Source organism: Helicoverpa armigera, chromosome 10 (assembly GCF_030705265.1).
Source record: "Helicoverpa armigera isolate CAAS_96S chromosome 10, ASM3070526v1, whole genome shotgun sequence".
Lineage (NCBI taxonomy): Eukaryota > Metazoa > Arthropoda > Insecta > Lepidoptera > Noctuidae > Helicoverpa > Helicoverpa armigera.
In genome coordinates, this window is record NC_087129.1 from 6,601,161 (window position 1) to 6,622,163 (window position 21,003).

Below are 21,003 nucleotides of genomic sequence, written 5' to 3' on the forward strand. Positions count from 1 at the left end.
TGAGACTACTTTGTGTTGCCAAACATAATTAAATTAATGAAAAAAATAATCGGACTTTCTTAAAGATCAGCTAAACATATTATTCTCTCCCAAAAACTAATAACAATGAAGGTAAGACGTCCTGTTAGGGCGCAGTATTTTTTGCTAATTTCAACGTTGTTTAGTCAAATCATTCACATTCGTGTACAGATGACTGGAAAGAAATGTTTGATAATGTTATAAGCTCAGCCAGGGCTAGATTTAGGGCGCTCAAGGGGGCGCATACGATAGAGAGTAAGTAAGAACTTTCAAATCCGGCACTATGCTAACTTAGCTAGCTGGCTTCTGGTTTTCCCTCTAGAAGAGAGATGTGAAACTTGTGTGTTTTAAAACAATTTTATATCACCATATCACTACTTTATGGCATAAATCTTTATGCATCTATCAGTGTTTTGTAAAGTACCTAATAATGCATAACAATTGCTCTAGTAATGTCAAAGTGACTTTAAATAAGAGGTCACCTCACTCTACTAATGCATTTGTTGAATAAATGAATTGCTATGCACCAGCCATTCTTCAATGTTTACGAGTTCGCCAATATGACGTATTTTCAAGACAAATGATTTCAAAAATGATAAATATTAACGCAAAACATCGCATTGCAGAGTTGCCAAACATTTTTTTCTAAATCGTACATCATTGATTTTACTTGACACCCGTTTATTTCTGAATAGTTGGTTACAGTATATTTTGTGAAGGGTGAACCGAAGAACGGTTATTTTGGTATGTCTTTCAGAAAAGTCGAACGTTTCTTATGTATGTGCCTATTGTTATATGTGTATTGTTCATAAATAACAGCCGTCTCATGTTACAAACATTTTAATTGCAGTTTTTTATGTCGCTTAAAATTTAATTAAGAAAGAATGTTAGCCGGCATTGAGTCACAGTAACAGACACACATGTGGCATTTATTTTTAACTTATGATTTGATTGATGTTTTCTTTTTACAAGTAATCCGTTGGTATCTAGAGCAACTGCTATCTTAAATCTAAACACAAGTATTTCATTATAAGACAGGACGACCGTTGCTCTCAACGACATAGTCGGCCTAGTTAAGCATTGTATATCACATTTATACGCGTTGTATTTCATTGATTTGGACAAGCATCATGGCACATCATATACCCACATTGAAAATTATGAGTGTCACTTGCCAGTCTCGAGGCGGCCTTGTCACCTGCAGTAGATGCATTTGGGACTTGGCCGGCATTAATTAGAGCTAGTTTATAATTAATTGCATGTCATTTGTATCCATTATTCATACTTAGGATGCGACGTGGGTGTGTTCGTTGATGCATTCATGCGTTGCATGCAGCTATGTGTCGCCATTCTGTAGGCATGTACAATATGATACAAATTATTACGCTTGGTGCTGTAGAGTTTAACTATAAATCTTGAAAATATTTTTATTGCATGTAGCAACCGGCGGCGCCGACGTATAAAAACGTCTCGACTTTGCACTTGACCTTAGCGCAATCATGTCCCGAAATACACGTCACGTAAGCGCAGAAAAATGTGTGTTGACATTTTCACACTCGCCTAACAAATAAAGTACTTGATTAATTTAGCTGCAGTTCTTAAAACACTAGGCCGGGACGCCAACATCAATTACCTTTCTGTTTTTATTCGTAATCTTTGTTGATATTGCACCTGCCAGCAGATTGCTGCAGCGGGCCAAGTTGGTCAATCCGATAATACTCGCAATAAGACACGGAGTTTATCCCAGTAATTAGAACATTGTACAGCAGTTTATTAGCCACTGCTTTATTTTTGTTGTACGAAAAGTTATTCTGACTGAATTGTGCAATTTTGTAAGTAACACTTTTTTGCTATTATTTAGTTATTCATTTACTAGTTGGTTTGTAAGGTATCGATTTTAAATCTAATCCACCACGGTAAGATTTAAATATCTACGGATTTTTTTTAAATATTTACGAAAAGGCCTTTGTTACAAAGGGAAGAACTTCTTCAACTTGCAAATGTGAAAATGTACTTATACCAAGTACCTATAGGAAATTGTTAAAATAAAAATAACGCCAAAAAAATTTTAGTTTCCATACTTTATGCTATGTAGGTACCTAACCTATTTTCATCTGGGTTTCTTAAAATTCAACGGGAAAACCATACCTAATGATAACATTCGTAAGACGTGCCAGGAAAGTCCCGCTTTCGTACCTACTAAAGAAATAAAAATATATACTAATGAACAAACCTAATGCACCTAATACTTATGTGAGAACCTCGAAAGTACCTAGGCAAGGTAGGTACTATCTCCAATTCCCACTTTAAATTATGTATCGTTGGGCATGTGTTTTGCATTAAACATTTGATAGGTATCTTGTTCTGGGAATACAGAAACAACTGATCATATCAGTAGCCACTCATAGTTTATGGACTGCTAATCGAAACTAGTGGCGCCAAAGCATGACAGCGGCCTAAGGAATGTGACGCCGACGCTGCCTGTTGGCAGTCGTAAGGCATTTTTTTTATTCTTTACATTGCTTCTTTGTAAGAGTGCATTTATTTACTAAATGAATATTTATAGGCACATGCTTGGTTCTTGTTCTTGGTAATATTTGTAATCTTTGCCAGTTTTCTTATAAAATTAATCAATATCGTCTCCAAATCCTGGTTGCAGGTGTCTCACCGGCCTTACCTATTGGACTATGTGGTATAAACGTGTCCAGGGCCTCGTGATCTTTAGGTCCATAAGCTCCCCTAAATTTTTTTACAGTAGGTGCCCATTAATCCAGTTAATATGCAGGGCCTCCAGTAAGATAGACCAGACAACTAAAGACCAGTCTGTCCATACCTATACCTACTTTCCAAAGTCATAAAAAATCCTGTGTTGAGAAATGTTAGAGGAAATAAATTACTAGATAAATGTAACCAGTATCTTTTTCTTACAGGTTAAAGATTTTGATTTTTGATATTGTAGGCAGTTGTTGCAGTAAAATTATTATTTGTAGAAAGTAGGATAAGGATGCTATACTTTAAAGTTTAAAGAAAGTACTTCTGTCTGAAAGAGTGAATCATCACTCTTAACTCGTAGGAGGATCATGAATATGTTTGCACCCTTTATGCAGTAATGTCCAGAGAAGACAGAATTATAGTGTGACAGCGTTTATAACTAAAACTAATTGTTTATTCAGGTCAACTTGAGAACTGACTAATGTCTTTAGTCATGGAACAATGTACAATTTTGTGAAGTGTTCTTGTAATTGTGTGTACAGTTGTCAAGCGCGTTATATTAAACAATGACCTTTTTATTCGTTTGTGGCACAAATAGTTGCGCAATGACCGACAGCCTTAGTCATCGTCCGGTCTGGCAGTACATGATATAGGATATACCCTGGCCTGTTGCTAATAACATTATCCGTTTCCTCTATTTTACATACGTCAAGCCATGTGGTGTAATGACTTCCCAATATATGAGCATGTAACGTCATTGCATGGTTTGAATTTATATTGCGTTAACGGCTTTTTGGTGGCGTGGTTTGAATATAGAGTTCTTATTTCTGGTTGTCTTTCATTGATAAAAACATGTTTAAGAATTATATTGATTAAAAAATTGCCAGCACGTTTGCCTTTGCATTAGAGTTTTACTGTTACTTAGATAGAGGCATCAATTTCTGTAAGCCCTCAGCAAAAATAGAAGCCATTTTAAGGGAAAAGGAATAGACAAGGTGCCAAAAACTCATAAGTCAGTAACCTCAATCGACTTAAATCAATAATATCAATGTTTGAATATCCATTTCAAGTATCTACGAGGCTTAAACTAAAGTCCTATTACATAAATATATTTACTTAGTCTATATGTATAACTGACTCAGAAACTAAGGTATGTAGAATTCAGATAACTTCGAGTTATTATTATAAAATAACAATGGATGTTTCCTTGTAAAGTGCAATTATCTGATTGAATTAATGAAGTAGCTATATAGGTAGGTATGTTTTATTTACCTTGTCAGAACTACCTGCTAGTAATAATAGTGGTGATATGTAGCTATCTGTTAAGTATTTCAATTGGATCGCTGAGAATTTATTTACCTATTCAATTTCTCATGTACCTAATGGTAATATGAATTATATAGGAATTATTAGACGACGAAGTCTACTAAACCAGTTTCCATTTTCGTTAGAAAAATAAATAAAAAACCAAAAGCTTTTCATATTTTATTGACATCTAAAACATTCGTAACAACTGTTTGTACTAAAATATAAATGTGTATTATGTTAAAAGCTGTTAAACTGGTGGATTATAACGTGCTTGTTATAGCTGCTCATTGCAGGTAGTGTTAAGCAAAATGGACTTTCATACGTATAGTATAAGACACTTTAACAATCGTCGTTGTCTTCATAGCCTATATGCCAATAGCCTTTTTAATATCAAAGAAGTTGAATCAATTCGAATTGTTTTGTGAACACGACATAAGCTCAGTGTAGTATTTGGTCTAGGCCATTTCTTTAATTTTTTATGATCCTAGAGCTACTTAATGACATAGGACACAAATAAACTTCATCGTAATACCCAATATAAAAACAAAAGTAACAATTGTCTGGATACATCGCCCATCATTCATCGAGAAAGCAAATGTCACTGAAGCAACATTCAACATGCAAACTGTGCTCAATAGCCGTTTGGAATTTTCGAGAATACTAATTGACCAATAAACTTATTAAGGTGTTAATAATTTTGAGATTCTCTAAAAGATTCTAAATAAATATCGCCAATTGCTCCTCTTAAATTTATAAAACGTAAATTAAAATAAATTATTAACAGTATTATGGAATAGCTGCTGTCGTGTGTGACGGCGAGCGAGTGCACTCAGTGCTTCTGGATGGGGATGTTCCTGTCGGTGATGGCGAGCTGCGGCAGCGGCGCCTCCACGGTGAGCACGCCGTCCCGCGACAGCGACGACTTGATGGCCTCGGGGTTGGTGCCCTTGGGCAGCAGGAATTCCCTGTTGTATTCTCTGTACACCGACTTTGTGTCAGACTTCTCTTCGTGCTTGGCGTGGACCTGAAATACGACCACACATCGCTCGTTAATCTCTAAAACATCTCAAAATTTCATGTTTGGCTTGGCTCTATGACTCCGTTGACCCCAATAAAAAAAATGTTCGTGTATTATGTGCACAATAGCGATAGATTGTTTTGGCATGCTGCCTGCTCTTGAGAATTTTCGGGCATTTTCTCACACTAAATACCAACGTAAATAAACTCTTCATTATTCTGCAGATAATTTATCTTCATTAGACCGCGACAGAAAATAAAAGTGAAGGAGCGTTGATGTCTTGTCTATGTGAAGGCGTCCTATATCGAACTTTATAATTATTCACAGTATAGTACTGTTGCTATGCAGGCATCTGATAAAGGTTAGGTATGTACCTAATTGGCTAACATTATAAAATTTTCCTTGAAACGAAAGTAACCACAGTTTCTAAAGAAGATGGTCCACTGGTATTACTGCTAGTATATCCGTCATTAGACGTGTCAGTGGCGATGGCGCTGTGGATCAACCTGACTAAAATAAGACAGGAATTCAGTGATGACGTCAAACGGCAACTGAACATTGTGTGGATATAAACCGCCCCATTGCCAAATATTTGTGTAAACCTACACCAGTATCTATGCGCCGTGTAGTTCAGCAAATTGCTCCAACTGCTAACTATTTAGTTGCTATAAATTTAACGAGCGTTGGCTCCGAGTTTAGTTTGCAATAAACAATTTGTTGCTGGGTATGAATACATTTGACGCCTTCTAATGTAGTTAATAACTTGCGTTTTCTGGCTGCTTTGTTAATTTTCGTATTGAGTAGGTCATGTTTATTTAAATCTCAGATTGCCAACTCGAATAATAAGCTCATTTGAGAATGGAAATCGAATGACATCATTGGACTGTATTACTTCCAACTAAACGGCGCCCACTTCGATTAAACTTAAGCCTCTAATGGTGCGTAGCGAGCATTGCCTGGTCAAACGAAGACATTATAAAGGAATCAGATTCAGATTATATATGACCTTCCATTGCAAATGCATGGTTAAGTACTGGGTACTTAAACTACGCTTAATCACAGTTTACCATCAATAAAAAGGTAGCGTCTGAGAATTAGACGAGACGCATCTGCATAGCAAAGGCCTATTGCAGTAACTTGTATATTAAAGTAGTGTGATTGATAACTCACCAATAATTTGTTGTCTACAGTCTTGACGACGATTTCCTCAGGGGTGTACTGGCTAACATCGAAACGGAGCTTCAGTGACTTGCCGTCGCCCTCATCCTGGATCAGGGGCGAGTTCAGGCTGTCCCAGTGGCTGGGCTCAGCCAACTGTCTGCTGTCACTGTGCTGTGACGATGTGGTGCTGCTGCGGACATCAGAACACACAAATTACTTATTACGTCCACCCATCCTCCATCAGTCAACTACGCAACCACCAAACACGGAAGTTTTCGGTTTCGTTCTAAATTACTAATGCAGCATTTCAACATCGGCTGTGAAATATCTATTTTTGACACACAAAACGTTCCGTTTGGTGGTTTAAATACTGACATCCCATATCCCAGACCACCCATACTTGAAAATTCGTGCATAACATATAGGTACGACTTGTACAAGTGTTTGCGAAGTTAGCAGATAATTATTAATAATATGTATGATTTAAGTGGCGACATTGAGAGATAACCTCTGGCGAAGTAGACGTTTATTGACAATAGTGTAGGTAGATGTGTGTAGTGGGTGTTCTACTACTTGTAGGTGAGCACATAATTTGATTAGCGAGTGACTCTCGTCGCCTTTAGGTAGGTACATGCTACAAAGAACATTTAAAGTTCAAGAGATTATCCAATAGAGGTGAACAGAAATTACATGTAACTTATTTTTAACAAAGTATGTTTAACTACAGTACACAGTTTTTGCGTCCACATGCCTTATTTACCTATGCAAATTAAGTACATACCCGACTACACTAATGAAATGAAACACTTATATCTAAACAGAGCATCGTTACACTTGTTACACCGGCATGCAAAGAATACTAACTACCTTCAATAACAACTATAACTACTCAGTTACTACTTACTACTATAGAACTATTCTACAATAACCCTGAGGTCGTTGACAGTATAACATCGATTCTTGTATTAGGTACGGACACAATAGTATTTGAAAATGGATTTCGTTCTGATAAAATATAATACCCGGCAACTACAAAATTCAGTCTAGCAAAAGTGATTACTAGCATGCGAAATACTATCACGCTATTCCATTATAATCCACTATCGGACACGTGGATTGCATGCAAACTATTCATATTTAACGAGCTTAATGAAATATGAAAAGAATAATTCTTTGTGTAGGAATAATGGAACTTTTATTTGTTCATTCCAGCACTACCTAGGTAGGTACTTTCAGCCGAATATACGCGGAAACAATAATTATCGTCTTATTTTGTCCTCAAATCTTTCCCGTTAGGTCTTCATTCCTTTTAATTAATGTCCATGCCCAATTTGTAGAAAACTCACTATACGTAAGTAGGTAGGTACGGCACTTAAACAGTTTTCGAAGTATGTAATCTACATAGTGCCGAAGTCGGGTTGGCGACTATCTGACTCATAAAACTGAATGGGATCAAGTATTGATCTATGACCCGTGAACAATTCAGTCAGTGCATAACATGTAATTTTACGTTTTTCAACAAAACAGCTGATGTCATTCTCAAGTCATCAGCGCAGATACAAGGTCATTGTCAACAAAATGAGCTCATCGATATTAGAGGGGCACTTGTATCGACGACGTAGGTAATTTGTGATCAATTGTGCAAGTGGGTGGCTGGCGGAGAACATGGTTCAAGTACCAGTTTAGCCAAAGTGATTGTTAGCAAAAAAACGCCTGATAGTTCCAGTCTTAGGCAGATTTTTGAACCGACATTGCATCATTTAAAATTTTGAAGACCAGACTTTTGGGGTCCGTTGAAAGAAAAATACTCTTTTCCTTGCTATATTTTGATGATATCGTCAACGAAAATCGGTAAATACCGTTTGTTCGAATGTTACGGACCTATTGAAGAAACCTACACTTAAGTATATAAAACCAACATGCAGTGTGCGGTGGTATGGAGCTCGGTCTACCACATACCCGACCGGCAGCTAATCGCATAACTTCAATGCTAAACGGATTAGGTTTCATTCGATACAAAACAAATTCCCAGAACGTTCAAGCACGACTTACAGAATTAATTAGCAAAGAATTTTTAGAATCTTTAAAGTGTAAAATATAAATCACTGAGATTCTTGTGTTTGGTATCTGGATTTCACAAAAAATATTTATTTTGTATCAAGTTAGTTTCGTAATCTGTATATTTGGTTTATGTAAGTATCAAACGTTGCGTAGAAACCTAATATTTCCTGCTATTCAAGTCGTGACAAATGCATTCTAGTCTAGTTTCGAGTTCACCTGAATGCAAATTTTACTTTCTATTCCGTGTAGCCTTGGTGAGGTACTTGTCTCGACCATATCTCGTAGCCTCCCAGTTAACTTCAAACATTGCACAAAGGCTGTCTCAGTTTGAGTAAGGCTCAAATTAAACATCCACGGCTGACTTTATTTGCACCTTCTCGCAGTGCCTTCATAAACACTTGCAATAATGGTACGTTACCTACTAATGAACATTCAGAGAACATTAATTTCACCTGACGAGTACAAATTGGCTCAAAACGCTTAGTGTACGAGTGGGTACTAATGATTTAATGTGCTAGGAGTCGTGATTACTCTATTAATCCATTCAAATCGTGGTTTTCAATAGGCTCCTTTATACAGGTACCAGTGTGTGGTTACGATTCAGTGACGCAGTCTTGAAGCAAATACTTGATATACGACATACATAATTTATATATCTGTAAGGAAATCCTGCATGAGTTACTGCGTATGTTTCTCGTCCGTCATAGGTACTCTGAAATTCTATTTTTCCTCCGCAACCTTGGAATGGCAATGAAGACATAAATCAATATGTTACAACGCTTTGTATAGGTGTCTTGTCCATCTACCCACTAGAATATTCCATGCAATACGTACCTACATGTGAGATAAATAAAGTGCTAAGTAAGTTAGTATTGCACAATGATTCCTGTACCAGCTAAGTTACCGAGTACCTCGTGATTAATCATCAACAATAATTAATTAACTGCGTATGCACTATAGATACTCTATATTAGATAAACTACAGCTACATACTAATAAGTACACATTGATTACATACACAATAATATAATTTTGGAATATAGATAGAATTTTACCTCTCCGACGACTTGGTTACTCCTCCAGAGGAAACAGATTCGAAATTGTAAGACATGCAAAAAGCAACGTATGTTGTTAGTTTTAAGCTCACAATTTTATATTTCTTTAAATTTTGAAAATAAGTTATGGTAGCGATGGATAAGTCTTGATCAAAGAAGGAACACCTAGACTAGGTGTAGCCTGCTTTTTGTGGTTGCCTTGGGTCCAAATAGGAAGTATTTCCTGGCCAAAACAAACTATTTAAATTATGTTTCTTTACACAAAGTAATTAAAATGTCCATAATAATCCATCACTACGCATTAAGCATTTACAACATTGTTCTGTATCCTTAGTTAAAGTTTTATAGGTCATATTTACAAGTTGGGGCGGAGGGGAATAAACGACTGTTAAGTTAATTGAGCGAGGATTGCCACTTTCGAAATCAAATTGAAATATATGGGCATTTACGTCGAAGGTATGGTTATGGTTTATTATAATGGTGTTATGGTCAATAGAATTAATAATAAATCTATGTTTAAATTGACTGAACGAAGTGGCAACCCTATTGAATAAACCAGATGTTAAAGAGGCAGAGGTAATCAACCAGATATTTTTTATGAGAGAATAATAATATAAAACCAATAAAGCTAACGTCATCGATGACTATAGAGATGAATCTCATTAAGGCGAATAAACCACTATAAACAGGTAAATATGCGTGATAGACACCTTGAAGCTGCGCATAAATGCAATGTTCAATGTTCAATATTAAATTTTATAACTTAACATAATATTCTTATAAGAAAAGTAGTAAAATATCCATCCAATATATAAATATGGTAAAAGCAAACATAAAAAATATGCGCAAACATATCGCAGCACACGTTATGGACATTACAAACACCAGTGACGTCAGTGTCGGTGGCACGAGACGCCACCAAGTGAAAAATTGTCGCCTTAACTTTAATAATCCAGCTAAGTAGGTAGGCATTTGTTAACAGCTGCTACCGCCAAATATGTCCAAACAGTTGTTACACTAACGCAACCCACACGGAACCATTAAGACATGGGCGGACCAGTAAGCCCACACTTGAATGAAATTGAGCAAGATCCTAAAAATATTAGTGACGTGGTGTTTGCGAGTCCTATGTTGTTTATTTTGCTCATTATGTCGTATACAAATCGTATTGCCTCCATACATATTTGACTACCCACATGTGTGAATATGAATAAAGGTTGACAAGAACGAATCCTACGCAGAGACGCGAGATGTTGTAGAATGCTACTGAGCGAAGGTGGTATTGCATCACTAGACTTGCGGCTGAAACAGAACCAACTCGCTCCAAGTGGGTCATGAATTCATGCCGTAAACATAATTTCAGCGCGTTTGCGCCAGCAAAACTATATAACTTGCACGTCGTGTTGATAAAACAATCGTAAACCGGTTTTCTTGCAGGTACACCAGCGTTTACCATAACCCAAGGTGTGATATCGACATTGTGCACGTACTTAATTGTTTAATTCAAGACTTAACCTCTGTATCTAAGATAACCTTTTGCATTTAGTGATGCAGTTTTGTGAGAATTTATGCACGTGACATTATGTTGAATCCGACCTTGGTATCCAAGATGATTGTACGGTTGACAAAAAAGCTGCAACAACATTTTATACGACAGCGACAACAATTAATAAGGCGATGTTATTGTTAAGTTATACATTTGCTAAAACATGTATTCGCTTACGTAGAACAAGTCGTTAGCTCATTCATAGCGCGGGGATCGCTTACATAAACCCTTTTTGTGCGCTAACATTGTGTTTACAATTTCACGCGTTTCTGTGTTTTAACTACAAAATTCTCTGGTTTAGAGGCGCGCAACCGGCGCTATTTCTATTTATGACATCATCCCGCGTCGGGCTTACGTATCGCTGCACGCTTTAAATGGAGGCGACTGAGTTGTCTGCAGTTGATGCCGTTCCGCGGACTGATCCCGAATAATACCTTTTGAATATACTTTCTTGAAGTAGCCGGCCCGGCCGAGGCAGGCGGCCGTCTTGCGAAACTACCAAACTCATTAATTCAAGATTCCCTTTTAGGAAAACAGGCCCGGCAACGTTACTGTTACGAATGGAATAATGTTATAGCCATGAGACAACTCGGTTTATTCACCCTCCTGACAAATGTCCGAATTAAAATTCCATGCGGTATTGACATGACTAACTCAAAAAAGGAATATTTATTTCAATACATGTAGGTAGTCTTTAAAATTAAAGTTAATTTTCACGCTATTAAGTTAATGTTATGTTTTAAATTAGGATCGAGTTAAAAAAATAAAAATAAATACCTAGTTGTGCTTTTGAAGAAGTTGTTGCTTTCTCTGTTCATGAGCTCTGATCTGAATTTGCTCATCTCTTCCTCCATCTTCCTCATTTCGGCGTCAAATCTCTCCCTGATGCTGGAGAATTCAGTGTCGATGACAGAAAAGTCACCAAGTTTGATGGGAATATTCCTTTTCAGACCACTGTCAGCCATTTTAATGGTATGTGTTTTGTAGAATTGGTGAAACTAAACAAACACTGAAACGTTCTTATGTAAACACGAATCACAGTGTCGCTACGCACTCAACGGCAGGCAAGGCAGCACTGATCATTAGTCGTCGACTCGGCGCCAGGGGGCCTGCGCACAGTTTTAAATAGCCTCACGTTCGAACGCCGTCGAGACTCGCTCGGCGTCACTCGGCCCACACTATGCTTCTCGCTCATTCCACGTCTGGCCATACCGTGGCTCACACTCGAGCATCTTCGCCGTGATGCATAGGCGCTACCGCCGACTGATGGCAACCACTACGTAATGTGATTGATGAATCATTCATCTCAATCCGTCTTTTCTGTTTAAGGCAATCCACACCATAACTAAATACGATTGTCTTATTCATCGCTGTATTTTTGTTTACCCTCCAGTCATTTCGTATCTGCAAAAGTATTGCAAAAAGTGTAGTTCTACGAAAAATGTTCTTGAAGAATTAGTTGGTCACCTTGGCCTTATGACGTGAATTTGACGTAACGGCGGAAATTACCTAACCGCTTCAAGATTCTCCCAGTTTGATAGACGTTCGGAATTTCTTAATTGTTGACTTATATCAAAGCAACAATGAGCTGGTGGAACCAGCATTGTCTTATTCAAAGATTTTATCTTTAATTTCCATTGACAAGGATTGGGAACTTTAAAACAATGGCCAAATAAATAAAAGCCCGTTTAGGGCGATACGTTTACGAAAGCAGCCAGTAGACCTTGATGACTAATATGAGTCAGAACTTTGTCATGTCTTGAGCGTGTTAAGACAAAAACATCCAATTATGTCCATGTTACCCACTAGGCCAGGCGAATATGTAATATTCGTTGTATTCATTACAAATAGGAAACATTACTCATGCGCTTACTCCTACATTAGTATCAATCATAGCAAGATTTTACTAGGAATTCGTTTCGTATTGAATGAAACTAATCCAATCTCAAGAATGGGTCCAAGGAGAAGTTGCACTCACGGTTTCAATACCAGCCGAATCTGGATTATGTTAGTGAAATGTTCTCAAAATAAATCAAAATTTACAATCATTTTCCAATTCCAAAAAATAAAACATATTCCTTCTAAAGTATTTCATTGATAGGCCCGACCTATAACTCCTTAAGATGATATTAAGCTTTTAATAGATAGGTACATAGAAGCAGAGAACTAGCGTACGGTTTTTACTTCTAAAGGCAATTAGGGATTAAAGTTGTTTGACAGCATAATTGCTAATTTTGACCATAAACGTCTTTCAAACCTGACCACATCATCAGTTACTGTCGTCAAAGTATTTATAGATATCATTCCACATGTTCACCAAATGTTGAACATTATAAGTACTAGTCATCCCTCGGAAATGTTCCACCCCACACTCACTTATTGATCCATTTATAAACGCCGAAAGCTCTTTCACCACAGGAAACTACTCAGCCGCATGAAGGTTAAAATCCATCAATATTATTTTTGTAAACATTGTTGTTTGAAATCTTGAAATTATTAAAAAGCTTCCACTGAAATGTTATCTTTTGTCAGATGGATGCTATAAAATAAAGTATGCTTGCTTGTTTTTACACGTTGTATAATATCTCGTAGCAAACAACCCATCGGTAAATTATCCTACCATTCTTAAATGTGTTTCATTTGAGGCACTTTTTTTTAGAAAATAGACTCTTATATTTTCATTAGGTGTTAGGTATATCACTAGGAAGGGATAATTAACAAAATAAAAAATGTTCAACTTTCAAAACATGAACGACTGCCAAGGGTTTAATAGAAACGGAATAATTCATGGAATAAACATTTCAGTTTTCAAAGCAAAAAGTTCATGAATAACAGGCATATTTGGCAGATCCGCAAGAACACTGCAGTTATAAATTCGATCCCGATTGGGAACATGAAAGAATCTCCTTGACCTTATTTTTGTGGGACCTCATAACTTTGCTACTTATCTAATGTTGTCCCACAAAAATAACAGTTCCACCCAGCCTTCTAAAATAAAGTAAAAATCCTTATAGAATCACTTCTTCGTCCGTTGGTCTGTCAATTCAGGACCCTATTTCGCATGATTGCGGATTAGAGGTGATCGTCCCTAAATGGAAATGAATGCCAAATATTAAAGACTGCATTTGGTGCCTCGGAGCTAAGAAAAACAATTTTAACAATTCCTTTTTTTCCGATAGCAAACTTGGTAACTTACTAAAATATTTTTATAACCCTTATAGAATATTCACGGTGTACGAGTACTGCTCACACTTTTTCGGTAGAAGGATGCCATCCCTTTGGTCCAACCCTTCTATCCATTAATCTTGCATACGATACCCTCGGGCCTTAAGAGTCGAGGGGGCCTTACATTCCAAACCACAAAACAAGACATTTAAAAATGAACTGATAGCCCCTTTTGGCTGGTTAATGGCTTAAAGAAAGTTTGTTAAGATCAACTAAAACTTTGGCGCCTGTCGGTGCCAAGGCGCAACATGAGCATTTTAATTAACATCTATGTAGACATAGATTGTAGAACCCAATGTACTAATGAATATGTCTAGGCAAGACGTGACATAATGCGGTCATGTCCCATTCATTAGCATATCATGCACTATTTATTAAGTTCAAATTAGGACCATAATCATTCGAACAGAGCGCTCCTCGCAAATACTTACTCTGTCCAGATAGACCCACATCAGCAGGATTTATTTGATACATAAGTTATTTACGGTGCAGACGATGATAACCAATTAATTATAAGTAAATTATTTATATCAATGAAACAGTAGCGTCCAGGAATCGTCGTCAAAAACAATGATGCATGTTTATATTTGCTACGGTAAACAAAGCAGCCGTGAATTACGACGTTCCGCGTCATTTTCTTAAAATAGTGCTTATTCTGATTAGTAAACTATTTTAGTCATTTAGGTATCAATTAATATCTTGGAATATTCTGTATTGTTGTATTGTGGTAGGTACTCCATACAAAGTGGCTTTTGATTTTTGTTTGTATTAGGTATGTTGGGTTTGGGTCACCTCGATTCGATCTCTCAATGGATACAGTCATGTCATAGTGAATAACAGGTTACTCAGATTGAATACAACAATAAGTCCTTCCTCTCCTCTGCGATTTATTGCATCTTCAATTTTTTTTTTATATCAATGCATAGAATGTATTTTCATAGCGTTTAAATTAATTTATAGAATTTACCTAATCATACATTACTGTAGATTGACTTGATTAAACCCTGTTGTTGCAAATTGAAGAGCTCGCTAAAATAGTTACAGTAGATGCAGCCACTTGAAAAGAATATGAGATGTTACCTTTATCTCGGAATGTGCCCACCGTGTTACTGGCAATACCTAATAACGTGCCAACTACTGCTATTCTAGTACTGCACGGTACTGTCTGGGCCGGAATGTTGATGAAAGCGATAAACCTAGAGGTCATTCACATCCCACCACAGAGAAGTTCACAATATGAAATGGTATCATCCATTATTTTTTGTTCAGTTATAGCACAAAAAAGGATTGTCAGTTCCTCAGATAAGCTCCTCAAAAGGCGGCAGTACGTTGATTAAATTTTAATAAGCTTGGGTGAATGACCACACCGATTAGGAATAGAACGTGGGGCAAGATCGTGACGTAATGCTGCCAGTACCTACAACTACAGTGCTAATAACAGGCTTTATAAGGACCTTACATACGAGGCTTCATTACGCGGATCTGCATGCTTTGCATTTCAAAAGAAACCCTACAAGTAGAAATTGCATTTGCAGAATTTGTACTTAAGCTGCCGCTTCGTTGGTAGGACTCTTCCTAGGAAGTCATCACAAAGAAATAGAAAAAATCACTCAATATAAAAAGTCAAATACCTAGTTCGGTAGAGATCATATCTAGTGATAAAGAGTGAAAGTTGATCGTTCTCGGGGTCAAATTTCTTATGCAGATCACACCAAAACTGTCTTTCCTTTTAGTTGCATTTATTTTTGAGGCGAGGACGAACGTAGCGAGAGGACACGAAACAGCTCAATGACATTTTGTTGTCATTTATTTATTTAGAACATATAATTTACATTTTTAAATATTAAATATAAAAATAAAAAAACATTTAAAAATATAAAAAATAGGTTGCCACCGATATCGGGCACAGGGTCCAAGGTACCGGTGGTTAGGGTCCCAGAGACAGAAACCTCCTCACAATACGTGCCGTATCAAGGAGTACTGCCTTCTGAATCAGTCCCTTGATCCAGCCGCCCAACGAGAGCCTCCTGAGGTGTTCGTCGAGGCTCTTGGCTATTAAACCTTTGGCCGTAACGACAATCGGCACAACAACAGCCGTGTCGACATTCCACATGGCGACAACCTCGTGCGCTAAGTCGAGATACTTTATTTGTTTCTCTTTCAATGACATTATTATTATGAAGTTCATCTTGAAAGACTTGGCGCGAAATGTGGGATCATTAATTTATCATGATCAGGCACAGAAAGGCACAGAAAGTGAAAATTTATTATGTTGTGTAATCGTGCCCATATCTCTAGGGAACTATACATAGGTAGGTGTCGTAGGTGAGTACTTTCTTTGATAGAAAAACTGTAGTCTTAACTATGTACCTATAGTATGATGTAGGCCTTTCGGATTGGCATACCTTCAATATACACAACATGCACAACACATACTTAGGTATTGTGATGGTACCAGTTATAATTCAAAAGAAAAAGTTGATATAAATCGCAGTAAATCTCGTCCATGACATATTTCATCCTTCAAAGCATTAGCAACATGTAAACATAACTGGTTTCCAGCTAATAATGCGGTTTATAAACATTTCATAATAACATTCGCTAGCCAGCCAAATGCCATTTCCGTCTCAAAAATCAAATGGCATCACATTTGCGAGGATATGACGATATGTCTAATTATAATTGGTTAATTTAAGTTCCTGCACAACTCGTCACAAGGATTCGTTCCCTGTGCCGGCGAAGCAAGGTTGTCTTGTCCCAGTGTTTGAATAACGAACTGTGACGAATGGACTAGGTAAGATCAAGGCTAGGTCCATTTTGTGACACTCACGCTGCGAGGCAGGTGACAAGCAGAGCGGAAAGCGGAACACTGGTCGGATTGCCGCCTTCCGCATTTTTCCTCACAAGCCTATAAAGTTTCGATGATACTCGATACCTTCACGTGATTTCACATTGGTCACACCAAACAGTTAAATAATATTAGAAGTGGGTTAGATTCTAAGACAGACCATGTTATTTGATTTTGAAAGTTATCTCCCCTAAAAATAAAAACCACAGAAAATTCCACGCTAGGTACCTATTTACTTTCATTAAAAATCTGGGGAATGCCCCTGGAAGAGGGTAAAATTAGAATGGAAAAACCAAAATTTTTAAACAATGCTCAATCTTACTCATTAAACTGTATTTACCACAGTAGGTCCCTATCAACCAAAAATTACGTAAGGAAATGCGTAAGGATAATCATCATTATTACCTACTAGCCATAATATTTTCCTCGCTGTATAGATATTTCCTGCAATGGATAGGTTAGTCACACGGACTCTGAAATGTAATTCCACCCACACAGTATTTTGAGATACTTACACCACTTGAGGAAACAGTTCCTAAGTAGGCAGAGGTGAACCTACCTGTCTGCCGGTCCTTATAAAAAAGCATAGCTCCTGAAGCTACGCCCAGTTACGATTGCAAACACCACCATGACGTCAGCCACCCTGATTGCTTCAGGCAGTTTGAAAGAGAGATGACGTCACCAGCTCGTCAGGTTCTAACTGAAGCCTGACTATGATGACTACGATTTCTCGTGACGTTCGATTTGTTTACGAGTATAAGGTGATTGCAACATCAGCAGTGCCTTTGTTAATATTGCCCTATTGTACGTAGGTGAGTGAAGTTGGTACTGCGTAACCAATCAATACAGCAATCGCCCTGTTAATTGAATTTAATTACTGCCACTCCAAACAAAGTGTTAGTATTTTATTGAACGGAAAGTTGTGACTAGGGCTGCCACCTGCTAGCAGATACTTTTGCTGCTTGATTTTTGAAATGAAAGCTCTTTCATATCCCAATTTTTGGTGAAAAAGTGCATCTAAAGTGCATGGAAAGTTTAAAAGACTTTTTACAGATACCTATCTCTAAAACTATTCTTTCCTATTTAATGCTGGTCAATATATCCTATTTACAACATTAATTACAAATACTTTTTAATTAATCATTTAAAATTCACATCTGGCTTAGGTAACAAGAGTCCACCATATCAGTCAAGTAAAAAATTCGATCCATGTGGCACCAAGACCATACAATAGCGTTTTTGCTGTTTGCTAATTAACGCAATTAATCTTGATTACGATAAACCACGCATGTACAACTAGGTACTTTATTAACACCTAGGTACTGAGAATACTTCAGCATTTGGAACGGCTTGGTCATCATGAGAATCTTTTCGACATATTTGTAATAGGTAGGCAAGTCGGTAAATAGTTCAGTCAGAAGTTCAGACACAATACCTAATCTCTCAATTATATTGCTGGGGTGTACCCATAAAACCATGTGCAATATGTGCATGTTATTAAGCTTTGTAGTCTGTCAGTAATTGAGTGACATCATGGTCGGTTCATCGCTCACTAATGTGGGGCATCACCGTTCACACAACGTTAATGAAATTGTTGCCCGTGCTGTTGCATTATTCTCTATGGCCATACAACCTTTTTATATCTAATGCATGTAGGTATGGTTGGAATGATCATTCATTTCCAGTCTTGAGGTGCACGGAGGTGAACTATCATCTCAGCCAGGTTTCTATGTAGGTACTTCTTGTCTTCTTATAAGTACCTCGAGCTGTGCATCTTCATTGCACTGATTGTGTGAAGTCTAAAGGCAGATTAACCTAAGTGCCAAGATCTGCAGAGCAGGCATCTAGGTATCTACCTATTCCTTCAGAATTAAACTGAATTGGACCTATGAATGACCTAGGTATTCCTATTGTTAAATTACTGACATGTACCTTTACCATTGTTGGTCGGCATAAATGCACAATGCTTATATTAATCACGGCCCAGTTACTATGTACTTAGATGTGCGAGGGTAAATTGATTCCGTACATATTTGCACGCTTGTATAAATCATTTGACTTGGTTGTTGCCTTGGCGTGTTGGTTATTTTTAGATATTAACATCACTGCATCGATTGCTCCGGAAAGTTGATCGGAATAAACATGATGCTTCCGATCTGGGATTAGAGGCTCATTAACAGTGCGTCGAAAGATATACCCATTTCAACAGATACTATCCACCTCAATCTTAGGATTTAGGTCCTAATTCATCATTTTATGTGCATTCCTGGTACCTACCTAAGAAACCCTACCAACCAACGCAACACCGGGGCCCGATTCTCCTAATTTTACTTAACCAACATACGATTCACATTCGACTGCGATCCAATCCCGACTCGATTTAGATTGAAGCATATGGTTAAAACTGCTATTGCGATCATATTGCGATTCGATTTCTATTCAATTTTGACATTATTAACTTAGGAGAATCGGGCCCAAGCCCGCTTACAGTAAGTACCTAAGTCAGGGTTGAAGATTGTCTACCTATTTCATATATGTAGGTATCGATCGCTTCAGTTATGTAAAAACATTTGCGAACTTGCACACACATAGCTTGCGAAAACCTCAGGCAATAGATAGGTAGGTGCAGGGGCCCGATTCTCCTAATTTTACTTAAGCGACATACGATTCACGTTCGACTGAGATCCGATCCCGACTCAATTACGATTGAAGCATATGTGGCATTCCGCTATTTTTTCTTTGAAATAAACGTTTTTATCCTTTTCTATCATTCGATAATGAATCATTTTGTCTGCAAAGATTGCAATATGATTGTAGAGCAAACTACCGTATAGACCAAAATCACCAAAATGGCAGAGCAATCGAATGTCGTTGGCATACGACACTATATATACTTATATTAGTAGCAGAATGCCCGATATGGTTAAAACTACTATTGCGATCATATTGCGAGTCGATTTCTATTCGATTTTGACATTATTAACTTAGGAGAATCGGGCCCCAGTTGAGACTAGGCACACTGCAAAGCCAACCTTATTCAACACGGCGGGTATTTTAAACTGCCGTCAATGTAAGCTTTTAGATAAGCCCAGGGTAATAAAAAAACAGTTCGGTAACTGTGTGTAACTATAAATACCCATAGGTAGATGAGGTCACGTTACCTAATTTTAAATCTTTTATAGCAACTAGGTAAGTATTTAACGTTTGTGTAGAATACACATTTGTGTTAGATAGGTACCTACCTACGTAGAAAAAACACGTTTGTTTTTCTACCGGATTACAGGCAGGTCCGTCATCAAAGCTTAGCTTCTTTTCTGATGTTTCATTATGCTTTTGTATGTGGTATTAGCTGGGTTAAGGGTAAGTTCTACAGTCATACAAATAATTTTGTATGAACTAATGTGTGCGTGATATAATTTTCAGCATTTTTTCAGAGTAGATCTAACATTTACAAGCGTCCTGCTTTTGCTGTCAACAAATGAGTAGGTTCCTATTAAGTATTATTACACAGCTTCCTTATGACAACATGGGCCTTAACGGTTAGTATGTACCGGAAATGAATCTCGATAAATAGTATGAAATGATCAATTGACTGGGCTATATTATTTTCGACTCGCCAACAAAGCTTGCGCAAGACGGCTGGCAGGAGCTGGATGCGAGAAGCCGAAAATCGATCTCAGTGGCGTGCACTTGGAGAGGCCTATGTCCAGCAGTGGACTGCGATAGGCTGATGATGATGATGATGAACAAAGCTTATTAACATAAGAATACGCCGCATGTTTTGCCACTAACCATTTATGGCCAGTTATGTAAGTATTCCCAATACATAATAATTATTTCTATAAAAAATATGTTAGTAATCCAATTTGCAAGCATGCCGCTCAGGCCGGAGAGAATTCCATTTATGGACAACACATTATCATTATGTAGGTGTCAGGCTTATTATAATTAAATTCAATACCGCCTACATTAAACCAACTGCTGTTTCCATTCGTCATTATCTTATCAGAGGTTAAAATTTTAGCAAAAATTAAATACAGGTCTGATATTT

At 37.4% G+C, this 21,003-nt stretch overlaps 1 protein-coding gene across 2 annotated transcripts; it reads right to left on the reverse strand.

Moving 5' to 3' along the window:
* Nucleotides 1-4,202: 4,202 nt before the first annotated feature.
* On the reverse strand, nucleotides 4,203-12,110 carry LOC110372278 (heat shock protein beta-1). 2 transcript variants are annotated; one of them, XM_021328880.3, is made up of 3 exons: nucleotides 11,657-12,110; nucleotides 6,227-6,407; nucleotides 4,203-5,062 (listed from the first exon to the last, which is right to left on the reverse strand). In XM_021328880.3, the coding sequence occupies exons 1-3, from the start codon at nucleotides 11,842-11,844 to the stop codon at nucleotides 4,868-4,870; spliced, it is 564 nt and encodes a 187-aa protein (XP_021184555.1). In that variant the 5' UTR covers nucleotides 11,845-12,110; the 3' UTR covers nucleotides 4,203-4,867. The 2 variants fall into 2 exon arrangements, with proteins under 2 accessions (XP_021184555.1, XP_021184557.1); XM_021328882.3 differs by having other exon boundaries at nucleotides 6,227-6,404; nucleotides 11,657-11,999.
* Nucleotides 12,111-21,003: the final 8,893 nt, after the last annotated feature.

Coding starts and splice junctions, on each gene's coding strand:
- LOC110372278 (XM_021328880.3), bottom strand. CDS start 11,844: ATGGCTGACAGTGGTCTGAAAAGGAATATTCCCATCAAACTTGGTGAC. Junction 6,408..11,656: donor TTCTTCAAAAGCACAACTAG/GTATTTATTTTT, acceptor TGATGTCCGCAG/CAGCACCACATCGTCACAGC. Junction 5,063..6,226: donor CTGTAGACAACAAATTATTG/GTGAGTTATCAA, acceptor GTCGTATTTCAG/GTCCACGCCAAGCACGAAGA.